This window comes from Mercenaria mercenaria, chromosome 15, assembly GCF_021730395.1.
Source record: "Mercenaria mercenaria strain notata chromosome 15, MADL_Memer_1, whole genome shotgun sequence".
NCBI classification, from domain to species: Eukaryota; Metazoa; Mollusca; class Bivalvia; order Venerida; family Veneridae; genus Mercenaria; species Mercenaria mercenaria.
In genome coordinates, this window is record NC_069375.1 from 31,134,935 (window position 1) to 31,152,316 (window position 17,382).

The window sequence follows — 17,382 nt, forward strand, 5'->3', positions numbered from 1 at the left end:
CCTTGTGGTTTAGGAAAAGATGTTATTTAAAGAAATTCTGGATGACAGATGGATGGCTGGCGGACAGGAAACAGTCCTAAAAGCTCATCGTGAGCACTTCATACTCAGGTGAGCTAAAAGAAAACAGTCTCTAAAATATTGATAAAACAGCCACAAACGGATTCATAACAAGTCTTCAGTTTTAGAAAGGCATCTTAAAAATCATAACATAAAATATTAAAATACACAGTGTATATAACTAATAAATATTTAAAAAGCATTTCATTAAAACCAACACTTACTTGTTAGCATTTCATTATATGCAGATTTAAAAGCTTTTTATTGTTTCTTTCTGCTTTTAAAAACTTTACAAGATAAAAATTAGAGTACCAAGTAACTTACAAACAAACTGCACCAAACAGGTATTATGCTAAAATGTTTTTGCTTAAAATCAAACCCCAGTTGTATTTTCCCTATCCCAAATTATAATTATTTGAAGTAACTGAATTTGTTAAGCAATAAAAAAAGATGACTCTAATCAACTTTGTTAAGGAAGTGGATCTGAAATGACAATCTGAAGTTCCATTTGATTATGTATTTCCAACATGCGACTTTGGCATATTTTGGCTGGAAAGAGAAGTCTAACACTTAGCATCTGAAGAATACTGAATAACGTAAGAAAACATGTGATCACATGAAACATGAGCCGCACCATGAGAAAACCAACATAGTGCATTTGCGACCAGCATGGATCCAAACCAGCCTGCGCATTCGCGCAGTCCGGTCAGGATCCATGCTGTTCGCTAATTGTTTCTTTAATTGCAATAGGTTTTGAAAGCGAACAGCATGGATCCTGACCAGACTGCGCGGATGCTAATGGTTTCTCTAATTGCAATAGGTTTTGAAAGCAAACAGCATGGATCCTGACCAGACTGCGCGGATGCGCAGGCTGTTCTGTATCCATGCTGGTCACAAACGAACTATGTTGGTTTTCTCATGGCGTGGCTCATATATCCAACTGTCATATTAATGGTTAAATATCATTATGTCTATTGAATGAAAGTTGTTTGAATGGAAACTTCTATATGTATAAGATAATGTAGTAACATGATTTAAAAGCATAAAAAAAACAGATGCAGTAACATAATGCATGAGCATAAAAGTCTTGACAAGCTGAACATGTGGTACTTCAAGACATAAACATAGTAGATGCAGCATATAAACATGATGAATTTAGCTCATATACATGATATGAACAAATGCATGAAAGTAGAAGATGTAGCACATAAACATGATATGAAAATTTACCACATAAACATGATAAATTTAGCACATAAACATGTTATGAACAAATGCATGAAAGTAGAAGATGTAGCACATAAACATTATATGAAAATTTACCACATAAACATGATGAATTTAGCTCATAAACATGATAAATTTAGCACATAAACATGTTATGAACAAACACATGAAAATATAAGATGTAGCACATAAACATTATATGAAAAGTTACCACATAAACATGATAAAATGGAAACCATAAACAGCACTATGAATCAAAAATATCACAATAAACAATTTTGAAATGGTTTAACATTTCTTTTGTTAGTTTTACAATGAGCAATAACAATATTACAATCAGAGGAATATACTGTCTGTAAACTTAAGCTACTGGTTGGAAAGGTTTTATCATGGCTTGGAAGAACATATATTACCGTATACCAGATTTGTATATCATAGCAGATTTATACATAAGAAAGTGCTGAGAAACCATATGGCACATTTGTAACAAGCAGTACCTACTTTAGTTTTATAAACAATACGACCAGGTTGCTCAAAACTTAAATCCACTGAAAACTCTCCATTTGTTAATTTCAGAAATCCTTCTTACATATTATACACATATACATATGACAAAGTCTGTCAAAAATTACATCAAAACTGCTCCAAATTTTGCTTTGGTTACTAATTTTTATTTTCATAAGATCTTAAGCAGCATATACAAATACCAAAGCTATGCAAAGGCAGGGTTTCCCCTAATGCATATTTTTTTACATTGTAATCACATTTTCACTGTCCTCTTTTTAACTATTTTTTACATATCATTTTTGATAACCTTACTTGTGATCAAAATATTGCTCTAGGAGTTTTCGTTCCCATGTGAGTCTGATAAGAAACAAAAAATACATCTTGAAATACAACCATATAAACAGATGGGCATTATTCTATATTCTAAAATTTCCTGCTCTGTAATAGTATATTATTACAGAGAACCATTCAATGAAAATAACTGGTTACCAAAATGGGCTGAATTCCTTTTGAGCAATGATAAATTTCTACAATAAGAATGGACACATTGTGTAGTTCTTGGTATATGTGAGAACTCTCTGCGATTCAATTCATTGGAAGATAATTCTTTTACTGTCGCATGAACCGATACATACTTAAACAAATGCCCCATGCAATGACAAAATTCCTGTAATTATTTTATAAAAATGAAATATGTCCTACCCATGATTTTCTAAGTCTAAAAAGGGCCATCATTCTTGCAAAAAGCAGGATAGAGTTATGTTTCTTGATGTACAGTGTCCACTTATGATGGTGAAAAACTGTTGCAAGTTTTAAAGCAATAGCTTTGATAGTTTATGAGAAAAGTTGACTTAAACATAATATTCAACCAAGAAAATGATTTTTCTAAGTCCAAAAGGGGCAATAATTATTGCAAAAAGCAGGATGGAGTTATGTTGCTTGCTGTACAGGGTCAGCTTATGATGGTGAACAAGTGTTACAAGTTTCAAAGCAATAGCTTTGATAGTTTAAGAGAAAAAGTTTACCTAAACATAAAACTTAACCAAGAAATCTGATATTTTCTAAGTCCAAAAGGGGCATAAATCTTGCAAAAAGCAGGATGGAGTTATGTTTCTTGCTGTACAGGGTCAGCCTATGATGGTGACCAAGTGTTGCAAGTTTTAAAGCAATAGCTTTGATAGTTTAGGATTAAAGCTGACCTAAACATAAAACTTAACCAAGAAAACTGATTTTCTAAGTCCAAAAGGGCAATAATTCTTGCAAAAAGCAAGATGGAGTTATGTTTCTTGATGTACAGGGTCTGCTTATGATGGTGAACAAGTATTCCAAGTTTCAAAGCAATAGCTTTGATAGTTTAGGAGAAAAATTGACCTAAACATAAAACTTAACCAAGAAATCTGATATTTTCTAAGTACAAAAGGGGCCATAAATCTTGCAAAAAGCAAGATGGAGTTATGTTTCTTGCTATACAGGGTCAGCTTATGATGGTGAACAAGTATTCCAAGTTTCAAAGCAATAGCTTTGATAGTTTAGGAGAAAAGCTGACCTAAACATAAAACTTAACCAGGCAACGCCGACGCAGACGCCGACGCCGACAACCGCTCAAGTGATGACAATAACTCATCATTTTTTTTCAAAAAATCAGATGAGCTAAAAAAATGCCCACAGCAAATGACAAAATTCCCTGTAATATAATTTAAGAAAACCTGCTTAAAGTTTTGAGCAACAAATTCCCTGGTCAACGCAATCCTTACATCTGGTTCGAACTAAATTTTCAAACAAAACAGGCAGCGTCTAATAGCCGAGCTCATTTAAATGACATATACACAGTAAAATTATTTTGCCTATTAGCCTATTATTTCAAAAGCGTATGCAACATTTGTTAAAAATCAAACAGCATTTCAGGTTTAAGCTTCATAGTCATTCTCTTTAGTCCACTTGAAAAGAATTAATGTAAAACTGAGACTCGAAATCTCTAATTTCCACGGACAAAGCATTTGGCTTCAACTGAGTTTTCTTTTCAAAAAATGGAGTCACAGTGAATAAATATCGATTCTGAAGGGCCTAAATCATTTGCAATTAGAAGAAATTTTAACGCAATTTGATATAAGTTTAACTTACTTAGAAATTTCTAAGTAAGTTAATTTAAAACCTACTATACAAGGTATCAATGGTAACAATTGTCAATTCGAGATATATTACACATTCAATCAATTTTGATAAAACATTTTTAACTAAACTTTTCCTTGCATTTCAAGTATACACTAATGTACTTAAACCTTAAACACTGCTGTTTTTTCTAGCATCAACAATATGTCCCATTTTTCAAATGAGCATAAACAAATCTATTATAACAATTCATAATCTACAATGATATCCAGTTAACATAAATAATGATGTATATAATACGATTGTAATGCATGTGAGCCCTATTCATTGTACACTACAGCAGTATAGGTCAAACCTCAATCAACCAATACCTCTAGCAGAACCTCCAACCCAAAACCTCCAACCCCATGTTGCATTCTATGAGGTAGGACTTATGAAAACTTTTCCTCTATAACCTTCTCAGATAAGAAAAGATCTCTACAACAATCTGCCTCTAGTAAGTATTTCAATCTTATAAATATCAAAAACAAGAGGACCATGATGGTCCTGAATCGCTCACCTGTACCCACATGACCCAGTTTTAAACCGAGTATGACGTCATTTTTTCTATTATTTGACATAGTGACTGAGTTTTTGAGCTCATGTGACCCAGTTTTGAACCTGACTTAGATATCATCAAGATAAAAATTCTGACCAATTTTCATGTAGATCCATTGAAAAATATGGCCTCTAGAGAGGTCATAAGGTTTTTTATTATTTGACCTACTGACGTAGTTAATGATGGCACGTGACCCAGTTTTGAATTTGTCCTAGATATCATTAAGGTGTACATTCTGACCAAATAGAGAGGTCTCAAGGTTTTTATATCTTTAGACCTACTGACCTAGTTTTTGACCGCAGTTGACCCAGTTTCAAACTTGACCTAGATATCATCAAGATGAACATCTGACTAATTTTCATGAAGATCCATTCAAAATTATGGTCTCTAGAGAGGTCACAAGGTTTTCCTATTTTTAAACCTACTGACCTAGTTTTTGACCGCAGTTGACCCAGTTTCGAACTTGACCTAGATATCATAAAGATGAACATTCAGACTAGCTTTCATACAGATCCCATGAAAAATATGGCCTCTAGAGAGGTCACATGGTTTTCTTATTATTTGACCTACTGACCTAGTTTTTGATGGCACGTGACCCAGTTTCAAACCTGACCTAGATATCATCAAGATGAACATTCTGACCAATTTTCATGAAGATCCATTCAAGCGCATGGCCTCTAGAGAGGTCAAAAGGTTTTTCTATTTTAAGACCTACTGACCTAGTTTTTGATCAAAGCTGACCCAGTTTCAAACTTGACCTATATATCATCAAGATGAACATTCAGACCAACTTTAATACAGATCCCGTGAAAAATATGGCCTCTAGAGAGGTAAAAACATTTTTTCATTATTTGACCTACTGACCTACTTTTTGACGGCATGTGACCCACTTTCGATCTTGACCTAGATATCATCAAGACGAACATTCTGACCTATTTTTATGAAGATCCATTAAATATGGCCTTTAGAGAGGTCACAAGGTTTTCTTATTTTAAGACCTACTGACCTAGTTTTTGACCGCACATAACCCAGTTTTGAACTTGACCTAGATATCAAGACTAACATTCAGACCAACTTGCATACAGATCCCATGAAAAATATGGCCTTTAGATAGGTCACAAGGTTTTTCTATTATTTGACCTACTGACCTTGTTTTTGAGGGCACGTGACCCAGTTTCGAACTTGACCTAGATATCATCAAGGTCAACATTCTGACCAATTTTCATGAAGATCTTTTGAAATATATGGCCTCTAGAGAGGTCACAAGGTTTTTCTATTTTTAGACCTACTGACCTAGTTTTTGAATGCAGTTGACCCAGTTTCGAACTTAACCTAGATATCATCAAGTTGAATATTCTGACCAATTTTCATAAAGCCCCAATGAAAAATGTGACCTCTAGAGTGGTCACAAGCAAAAGTTTAAGCACAGATGCATGGACGACGGACGGTGCGCAATCACAAAAGCTCACCTTGTCACTTTATGACAGGTGAGCTAACAAAATTCATAGTTCATTCCTCTAAAATGTGCCTTCACATTCCCTGGATAAATTAACTAGGCAGTTCACTATGCTAATTTGGCTTTGGAGTAAAAGTTTGACCCGATACACTGTAAGCACTTAATAACAAGAAATACACAATGTTCTAATTTCATACTTGACCAAGTCACTCACTTAAACAGTGCTTTTCTCAATCTTCATTTCAAAATTAAAGATCATACATGTCGAATGCTCTATTATGTCATGATCTAAGACTTAAAAGAGCAATGCATGGACTATTGCAACACTTGTCAAAAACAAGAGGACCATGATGGTCCTGAATCACTCACCTGTTCCCACATGACCCAGTTTTGAGTATGACGTCGTTTTTTCTATTATTTGACATAGTGACCTAGTTTTTCAGCTCATGTGACCCAGTTTTGAATTTGACCTAGATATCATCAAGATAAAAATTCTGACCAATTTTCATGAAGATCCATTGAAAAATATGGCCTCTAGAGAGGTCACAAGGTTTTTCTATTATTTGACCTATTGACCTAGTTTTCAAAGGTACGTGACCCTGTTTTTGAACCTGACCTAGATATCATCAAGGTGAACATTCTCACTAATTTTCATGAAGATCTCGTGAAAAATATGGCCTCTACAGAGGTCACAAGGTTTTTCTATTTTTATACCTACTGGCCTAGTTTTTGACTACGTGTGACCCAGTTTCGAAAATGACCTAGATACCATCAAAGTGAACATTCAGACCAATTTTCATGAAGATCTATTGAAATATATGGCTTCTAGAGAGGTCAAAAGATTTTTCTAATTTTAGACCTACTGACCTAGTTTTTGTTTTTGACCGCAGTTGAACCAGTTTCAAACTTGACCTATATATCATCAAGATGAACAGTCAGACCAACTTTCATACACATCCCATGAAAAATATGGCCTCTAGAGAGGTCAAAAGGTTTTCTCATTATTTGACCTACTGACCTACTTTTTGACGGCACATGACCCAGTTTCGAACTTGACCTAGATATCATCATGATGTACATTCTGACCAATTTTTATGAAGATCCATTCAAAAGTATGGCCTCTAAAGAGGTCACAAGGTTTTTCTATTTTTAGACCGACTGACCTAGTTTTTGACTGCACGTGACCCAGTTTCGAACTTGACCTAGATATTATCAAGATGAACATTCAGACCAACTTTCATACATATCCCATGAAAAATATGGCCTTTAGAGAGGTCACAAGGTTTTTCTATTATTTGACCTACTGACCTAGTTTTTGATGGCACGTGACCCAATTTCAAACTTGACCTAGATATCATCAAGGTAAACATTCTGACCAATTTTCATGAAGATCTTGTGAAATATATGGCCTCTAGAGAGGTCACAAGGTTTTTCTATTTTTAGACCTACTGACCTAGTTTTTGACTGCACGTGACCCAGTTTCGAACTTGACCTAGATATCATCAAGGTGAACATTCTGACTAATTTTCATAAAGACTCCATGAAAAATGTGACCTCTAAAGTGGTCACAAGGTTTTTCTCTTATTTGACCTACTGATCTAGTTTTTGATGGCAAGTAACCCAGTTTCAAACTTGACCTAGATATCATCAAGGTTAACATTCTGACTAATTTTCATGAAGATCTTGTGAAATATATGGCCTCTAGAGAGGTCACAAGGTTTTTCTATTTTTAGACCTACTGACCTTGTTTTTGACCGCACGTGACCCAGTTTCGAACTTGACCTAGATATCATTAAGGTGAACATTCTGACCAATTTTCATAAAGACCCCATGAAAAATGTGACCTCTAGAGTGGTCACAAGCAAAAGTTTACGCACGGACTGACGGACCCTGCGCGATCACAAAAGCTCACCTTGTCACTTTGTGACAGGTGAGCTAAAAATCAACTTAATTTCAGTCACTTAGATACAGATCTTTTTGTTAAGAAACACCACAATATGCTTGCAACTATATACAGTATACGACTAAGTCTGATGGAAAATTGTCACTAGGTTCCTTACCAGTTTCTTTCTTGATTTCTTTTACCTAAGTAGTTCTTCCAAACTACTGACTGAACACACTTGAAGGATATCACAGTGCAAGTAGCCAAGTGATTACAATTTTTATTACTTTTTTTTCTAAAAAAAAACAATTTAATACATGGTGACACTTTGAAATACCAGATGCTACCCATCTTACCAACAATTTATCATTGACGACTGATATAACCTTATAACAAGTAATAACATTTTGGTTTTAAGGCCAAAATATCTGAGCCGCGCCATGAGAAAACCAACATAGTGAATTTGCAACCAGCATGGATCCAGACCAGCCTGCGCATCTGCGCAGTCTGGTCAGGATCCATGCTGTCTGCTATTTGTTTCTCTAATTCCATTAGGCTTTGAAAGCAGACAGCATGGATCCTGACCAGACTGCGTGGATGCGCAGGCTGGTCTGGATCCATGCTGGTCGCAAAGCCACTATGTTGGTTTTCTCATGGCACAGCTCATCTATATTTCAATTAAAGAAACATGGAAGTATAATGAAGCTTTTTGACTAATGCACAAGTATCCTTCCATCATTCACAAAGTCTTGTTCCATGTCTTCCATGTAACTGCTAACAACCTTCTTCTGGGGGGAAGTTCCCCTATCTCTCTCATATAGCACTTTTCAAAATAGTACATAAACTTAGACCTAGATAAAATTTTGAACTATTTCTTCTTTGAGTGAAGCATTTCCATCAACAGCGTATGCTCAGGAAGTTCTCCAGATAAATGTTTACTATATAGGAACTCTTCCCCACACATACTCGCTAACTTGATATCCGGTAACCGTAGCAACACTTGGCTGAACTTGTCCTTGACATTGGGGTAAAAATTGACACAATATTCCATAAGGACGGCTTGAACCTTCTCCTGACAACTCTCTACAAATTCCTGGCTATCTATATTGGCCACATCTGAAAGAAGACAAAGTTGTTCCATTCAGTTTACAGCCAAACCTGTATAACCCTTAACCTGCTAAATTTCTATAACGAACTTGACCATCTTTCAATTTAGACAGTACTATTAACTGTTTAAAGGGGTGCTTACCAAAAAGATACTGACTGAATGGCAAACAGTGCTGGTCATGATCAGACTGCAAGGATGTGCAGACTGATCATGATCTACACTGGTCGCAAAGGCAGAATCAATCATGTCCAGCATGATAAGGGACATCGACTGGAGGCTGAGAAAACGGTCTTTCACACACAATTTTCAAAAACCAAATTAAATTCTGTTTTTGGTAAGAATTATTCCATACAATTTTAACAACAAAATCTTAGTACATGTATTTACAAAGATAAAGGCTTCTAAAACACTACACCTTTACCATGGAAAAGCTCAATGCGCATTACATGATTGATGCCATATACAGACAATAAAATTCTATACACTTGCATCGGTTTCCAAGAGAGACTAAACTTATACTGCATGTAAAATTGTGTTGTATATTATATAAAAAACATGAATGTCTTTGATGGATTAAATAAAACCCAAATGGCAGATCTATATTATATATTCAACTATTAAATACCACTGTAATCAGAAAAGTAGTGAATGACTCCGGAAAGAACATTAAACTTGTTTTAACCTATTAAAGAACAAATGGCCTCAATAGGTAGAGTACAAGAGAATGAATCACCAAGTATAAGGTTCAATCCAGCATGGTATATGATCTCCATGACAACAAAATATGTCTGAAGTAACTGTCCTTTTACTATCAATATATGGGGGCAAGTTCTCTGGTAAATCTAGCTACACTAACTGACCACAGCTAGGTAACTGAATATTTTTCAAAAATTATGTTTAGCAACAGTTCTACCTATTCTTTGAATAGTCAAGCTAAATATGCTACAAACAAACATGAATTGCTTGATTCAGCTTTTGTCACCAAGCCAACCATGCTTGAACAAGCAGTGTTTTTATGTTATTATCTTCTTAAAAGTTACCACTAGAAAATGATTACCTGGATTCAAAAGAATAAGAAATTTGAGGCACGTATATTCGTTGTCATCAATCTTGAGTTCTTTCATTTTACGAACAATATCTAGTATCCGATCCTTTATGTCTGGTATGCCTAAGTCCTCTAAACAATCTAGGCTTAACTTGTGACCATTCGCCTGAAATGATGAATAAAGACTAACAATGGTTTTGGTACTGTACAAATACATTATCCTTACTCAGATTATGATTATAAATATTGACCACACTAATTGCCACCAATATTTCCTAACTTGGCTCAGTACTAATTGCCACCAATATTTCCTAACTTGGCTCAGTACTAATTGCCACCAATATTTTCTAATTTAGCTTAGTACCACTTGCCGCCAATATTTTCCAACTTTACTCAGTACTGACTGCAATCAATATTTTCTAACTTGGCTCAGTATTAATTGCCAACAATATTTTATAACTTGGCTCAGTATCACTTGCTACCAGTATTTTCAAATTGGCTTAGTACCAACTACCACCAGTATTTTCTTACTTGGCATAGTACAAATTGTCACTGATATTTTCTAACTTGACGCAGTACTAATTGCCACCAATATTTTCTAACTTGGCTCAGTACTAATTGCAAGCAATATTTTCTAACTTGGCTCAGTACTAATTGCAAGCAATATTTTCTAACTTGGCTCAGTACTAACTGCAAGCAATATTTTCTAACTTGGCTCAGTACTAATCGCCACCAATATTTTCTAACTTGGCTCATCAAATCTGAAATATTGAACATAAAGTTGCCTGACAACATCTGTGAAAGCATAGACAGGGTCCCAGGTGAGTTCAGCATCTCATTGGACATTTCTGATTTATACTGACCACAGCATTGTCAAAGCTTCATTCTAGGACTGGTCTCAAACGCTATTTTTAACCTTAACCTTTAGCCTGCTGCAGGCGAATTTAACAGCCTTTGCAAACAGCTTGGAACCAGATCAGACGCCGATTAAATCAGCGTCTGATCAGGTTCCAAGCTGTTTGCTACTCTGACAATATTTCTTCCAATTTTGGAGCAAATTGAATGAACTTTACAATTTTAGCAGACGACATTTCCAGCAGACGACAATTTATCTAGCATGCTAAAGGTTAAATTTCAGAATTTAACAATAAATATTTCATACCAAAATGAGTTCTCCGGACCAGGTTTGTCTTAGAAGACGATGAGCAAGGTCAAGTATCAATATTTCACTCCAACAATTCTGTAACAGCTTCATCTGATCTTCAACCTACAAAAACAATTCATATATACACATCTTCATGAAAAGCTTATTGGGAATTGTATCTGTTCCAGTAAACCAAGGAAAACTGCCATGTTAATTTCTAAATTAAGATAAAAGCTAGAATTTTGTCCATAGGTCACAGATGCCCCCACATACTGTCATTTTCAGAAAAGGTTGTTCATCTGAGCAACTTTGAATCCATTCCCTCAAAAAGTGTATGAGGAGTTGAACAAACCACATTTCTTCACAATGGCAGCCTATTTTGTGAAATTAAGAAAGAGCCATAATTTTAGAAACAAGAGGGCCATGAAGGCCCTGTATCGCTCACCTGACCTATTGACCTAAAGATCATCAAGATTAACATTCTGACCAAGTTTCATCAAGATATGTTCATAAATGTGGCCTCTACAGTGTTAACTAGCTTTTCTTTTGATTTGACCCCGTGACCTAGTGTTTGACCCAACATGACCCAGATTCGAACTTGACCTAAAGATCATCAAGTTTAACATTCTGACTAAGTTCCATGAAGATACAGTCATAAATGTGGCCTCTAGAGTGTTAACAAGCTTTTCCTTTGATTTGCCCCTGTGACCTAATTCTTGACCCAACATGACCCAGATTCGAACTTGACCTAAAGATCATCAAGTTTAATATTCTGACTAAGTTTCATGAAGAAGTTTCATTAAGATTCAGTCATAAATGTGGCCTCTAGAGTGTTAACAAGCTTTTCTTTTGATTTGACCCCGTGACCTAGTTTTTGACCCAACATGACCCAGATTCGAACTTGACCTAAAGATCATCAAGTTTAACATTCTGACTAAGCTTCACGAAGATACAGTCATAAATGTGGCCTCTAGAGAGTTAACAAGCTTTCCATTTGATTTGACCCCATGACCTAGTTTTTGACCCAACATGACCCAGATTTGAACTTGACCTAAAGATCATCAAGTTTAACATTCTGACTAAGTTTCATGAAGATACAGTCATAAATGTGGCCTCTAGAGTGTTAACAAGCTTTTCCTTTGATTTGACCTAGTGACCTAGTTTCTGACCCCAGCTGATCCAGATTTAAACTCTACCTAAAGATCACCAAGATAAACATTCTGACCAAGTTTCATTAAGATATGGTCATAAATGTGGCCTCTACAGGGTGATTTCAAAAAAAATGAGGCAAATCAAATAAACTTACTTAAAAAGACAAATAAAAGGATTCTTAACATAAATTTTATGTTGTAATATGCGTCTCTATGACCAAAATGTGTGTAGCAAGTTTCATGATGATATATGCTGTTAATCAAATTTAACGAAGGGAAATGTGGCTAAATTTGTTGCAAGTGTAACATTTTTTTGGGACATTTTTACAAAAACAAGTTTTTAAATGTAACTGTGTAAAGAAAATGCTATTTGAGTATGCAAAATATTTGTTTTTGCCGATGCCTTGGATATTCAGGCATATAAATATGGATAGTACTCTAATACACCAACATCTGATGCATTCATTTTGTGCATCGAAGTAACATGACCCATTGGATTTTTTTACAACTAAAAACCTCCATTTTCAAAATAGACTGTATTTTATTAGTTGTTGTGAAGCAAAGATAATGAAAAAGTATATGACTTTTCACAGACTAAGGTTTTATCTACACAAAGTATTCTGAAGTTTAAAGATCAGTGCTTTCATACAATAATAACAGTGAATTAAAGATTGTCAGTTGAAATATGTTGCAAGTGTAACATTTGATTAAAAATGACAAGATTTTTTTTCAAATGTGAGATAACATGTACCTTTCTTTATCTATCACAGGAGCATCAACACCATAGATCATGCACAACACTTATTATCATGTATCAAAGCATGTAGATTAATGATGCCATTATAAGTGATGTTGCAAGTGTAACACTATTTTGACATGTGAACTGGACACATTTCTAACCAGATTTAAGCAAAACTGTGACATCTCCATTGGAACAGCTGTACATTCAATTAAAAATAGTTACGTTCTCATTGTTGTAGAGGCTTCATGTTAATGGAATTACTTATTTTTGAGTTAAATTTTATATAAAATGTGTGAATTTACCCTTCATTTATTAACATTATGAATTCTGAAACAAATATTTTATTTAAATAAGCAATTTTAATTGTTTTGCATAAAAGTGCAATGCATACTTGTTCAAAATAAGCAACTTTGGAAGCCAAATACCTGTACTTTATTTGACTATCATGTTAATGCTTAATGTAGGTAAAGTGTTACACTCGCAACAATAAAATTAATAATTGCAAATTATTACATACAGCTGTATTTGTTCTTCACAGAAAATAATATAAATTCAAAGAAACTTGTTTAAACTTAATGTTTATTGACAGAATTGTGTCAGACATTGTTCACTGTTGACATTGTGAACATGTAATCCTTATCTTGCTAAGAAAACATACTGATGCTTTTGCAAACAGCTCAGACCCAGATCAGACAGCCCCGAAAGAGCTGTCCTATCAGACTTTGTACTGTTTGCTTACAGCATGTGACAAACCAGACCTTTAAATTCTTGTTATTGTGAAAAACTTTTTATTTTCAACAGGCAGGCATAATAAAACTATGAATTAATATCATTTCTAAAAGGGGTACAGTCTGGTAAAAATCCAACAGCAACATCAGCCAATCACAGGCCAGCACATCTTATATGCATGGAGTTTCTCCATAGAGCTCCTGGTAAACTCAGCTGTAAATCCAATCAGTCATTCAGGAGATACAATATTAACAACACTGACCAATCAGCGGCCAGCACAGGTCATAAGTACTGTATGCGCAGAATTTCTCCATGTAGGCAAATTCATCCGAGACATCTTCAATATAGATCCATTGGTAAAGTCTGGTGAAGATCTAAGAAGCCGTTCAAGAGATATTGCGTTCACATCACTGATAAATCACTGGCCAGCACAGGGATTAGTATGTCAATATAGGTCCACTGGTAAAGTCTGGTGAAAATCCAAGAAGCTGTTCAGGAAATTAACATTGACAAATAGTGCACAGGCCAGCAGAAATTGTTTAGCAACAGCGACCCTGATCTTTTAACAAAATTTCCACAATGCAATCACAGCCTTCCTCTCTCTATAAGCAATCTATTCACTAAGTTTGGTCCACTAAGTTTGGTCAGATTCAAACTAGCCGTTCATGGGATATTGCATTAACATCATGCGCACAGACACACGGAAAGACAGATGCACAGACACATGCCGGACGACTGGAGAGAACCCATTTCCATAGCTCCCGGCCATGAATGGGCAAGAGCTTGTTATCAGGCATCAAAAGGGTTAAGCATTTATTGTGATTTTCTATCTATAGACAAGATGGCTGCTACAGGTTAGTCCAGATTAAATGGACCTACATGTGGTTAATTTTTTACCCAGTTTGTTCTAAAATTTTCTACTGTTCTTTATTAAAACTATAAACCCTTCAATTTTCTTATCATGCAAATATTGATGATTATGCAAAAAGTGACTAGACCCACATCAGATAGCTTCTAAAAGAGCCATCTGATCAGGGTCTTCACTGTTAAATTTGCTAAGATTATGTGGCATACCAAGACATCAACTTTTTTGTCATACGAAAAGCATTGCATTTTTAATAAGCAGATGTAATCGTACTGTGAATTTATTTTCATAATAGTAATAATCTAAAATAAATATTCAGCAAGCAAATTGCATTCTCAACTGTTCATTTTTTGTAATAGAAAGTGAAGTGAAAGCAGTTTCTTGAACACTTCCTAAAGGCCAAGTCCTGGTCATATTATGTTTCTTGAACTTGTTGCAAGTGTAACACGATGCTACCTTTCTAAATATGGTACTAACTTTTACTCATTTACTAAATAGACTATCAAAACATTTATAAAATGGCTAAAAATGATTATTAAACATGGATCAGTTCATCAAGAAACAACAAAAGATTGTAATATTCCTTAACTGACATGTTGTCATATTCAACTTTGATTTTCGAATGTTTTTGTTAATTTTGTAAAAATAAATTGTTTATAAACCCCTTTTCTAAAACATTTACAATGTACATGATTATGCTAAGCATTTGTTGTCCACAAACCCAATACATTTCATGTTTATTTGGGAAACATCCATTACCTTAATGTGTTGCAAGTGTAACAAATTTGGAGAAAAATTATGTTTGTTTTTGTATGACATATTTTGGTACGTAACATACATATAGAATAACAAAAAAAGGATCAATTGTTATTTCACTGACCCCAATGTTGTATTTTAGAGGCAAGATCTTGTCTTTTGATCTTTTAAAAAAAACACTTAAACTTTTCCATGTGTGAACAGAAAAAAGCTGGTTTAAAATGCTGGAAATTCAATTTTTTTTAAAACATTTTGCAGTCTTATCCAATAATTTTGATGAAATTTTCTTTTTTCAAATGTACACCATCATACACAATAAAAAATAAGAGTTATATGTATGATTTCTATAAAACTATCTGTGTTCAAATTTGATACTTATGTTGTCAAAATACACAAAACTAGTTAATTAAAACTGTTAAAATAAAATTCCAGTGTGCTTGTACAATTTCGCCCCAATGAGTTTTGTAAACTTCAATGTCAGGAGATATCAAGCCCATATAATTTAAGAGCCAAGACTGAATTTGAATTTTGAGCTTTCTGTCATGCTAATGTCTTCATTTTTTTTGAAATCACCCTACAGTGTTAATTAGCTTTTCCTTTGATTTGACCGGGTGACCTAGTTTTTGATCCAACATGACCCAGATTCGAACTTGACCTAAAGATCATCAAGTTCAACATTCTGACTATGTTTCATGAAGATGCAGTCATAAATGTGGCCTCTAGAGAGTTAACAAGCTTTTCCTTTGATTTGACCTAGTGACCTAGGTTTTGACCCCAGCTGACCCAGATTTAAACTTGACCTAAAGATCACCAAGATAAACATTCTGACTAAGTTTCATTAAGATATGGTCATAAATGTGGCCTCTACAGTGTTAATTAGCTTTTCCTTTGATTTGACCGGGTGACCTAGTTTTTGATCCTACATGACCCAGATTCAAACTTGACCTTAGGATCATCAATATTAACATTCTGACCAAGTTTCATGAAGATATAGTCATAAATGCGGCCTCTACAGTGTTAACAAGCTTTTCCTTTGATTTTACCTGGTGACCTAGTTTTTGATTCCAGATGACCCAATATCAAACTCGTCCCAGACTTTATTAAGGATAACACTCTGACCAAGTTTCATTAAGATTAGGCCAAAATTGTGACCTCTAGAGTGTTAACAAGCTTTTCCTTTGATTTGACCTGGTGACCTAGATTTTGACCCTAGATGACCCAATATCAAACTCGTCCAAGATTTTATTGAGGGTAACATTCTGACCAAGTTTCATTAAGATTGGACCAAAACTGTGACCTCTAGAGTGTTAACAAGCTTTTCCTTTGATTTGACCTGGTGACCTAGTTTTTGACCCCAGATGACCCTATATCGAACTCATCCAAGATTTTATTGAGGGTAACATTCTGACTAAGTTTCATTAAGATTGGGCCAAAAATGTGACCTCTAGAGTGTTAACAGTCAAATTGTTGACGACGGACGGACGGACGACGACGGATGCCGGACACAGGGTGATCACTAAAGCTCACCTTCGAGCACTTCGTGCTCAGGTGAGCTAAAAATAGCTACAGAAAAAAGTCTACTATTTATAGTCACCAACACATGAAGGTCCTTCATCTGAAACTTTCAATGACCTTTCAATAGTGACTGAGGAGTTGGATGCAAAAGATTTTTCTCTATACTTTTTATAGCAAGACTATCAAAGGGCCGTAACTGTGGTAAAAATAGTCACAGCAAAAGTTAATTCTTTTATGATCATCTGTACATCAAGCTTGTTCATCTGTGAAAGTTTGAAGCAAATCAGGCTAATAGTGTGCGAGGAGTTGGACACACAATATTTTGGGACGAACAGATGGACAGCAGCAAGGCTGTATGGCCTTACAAAAAAATGAAGGCATAATGAAGGAAACAGAAACTGATGCACTGATACCAGCAGCTGTGGGTGGGGGCAGCAGTCAAGCAACCTTCAATATAGTTTATACTTGAGTTACCCAGTTTTGAAACTGCC

At 34.9% G+C, this 17,382-nt stretch overlaps 1 protein-coding gene across 2 annotated transcripts in view; it reads right to left on the minus strand.

The window, feature by feature from the left end:
- Nucleotides 1-3,448: 3,448 nt before the first annotated feature.
- Nucleotides 3,449-17,382, minus strand: part of LOC123550259 (nuclear receptor subfamily 5 group A member 2-like) — a 35,789-nt gene continuing 21,855 nt past the window's right edge. For both annotated transcript variants that reach the window (XM_053524915.1, XM_053524914.1), the window contains 3 exons: nucleotides 11,152-11,256; nucleotides 10,002-10,155; nucleotides 3,449-8,952 (listed from right to left, as the gene is read on the minus strand). In XM_053524915.1, the coding sequence (XP_053380890.1) occupies nucleotides 8,705-8,952; nucleotides 10,002-10,155; nucleotides 11,152-11,256 (507 nt within the window). In that variant the 3' untranslated portion in view covers nucleotides 3,449-8,704. The remainder of the gene's footprint in view (nucleotides 8,953-10,001; nucleotides 10,156-11,151; nucleotides 11,257-17,382) is intronic.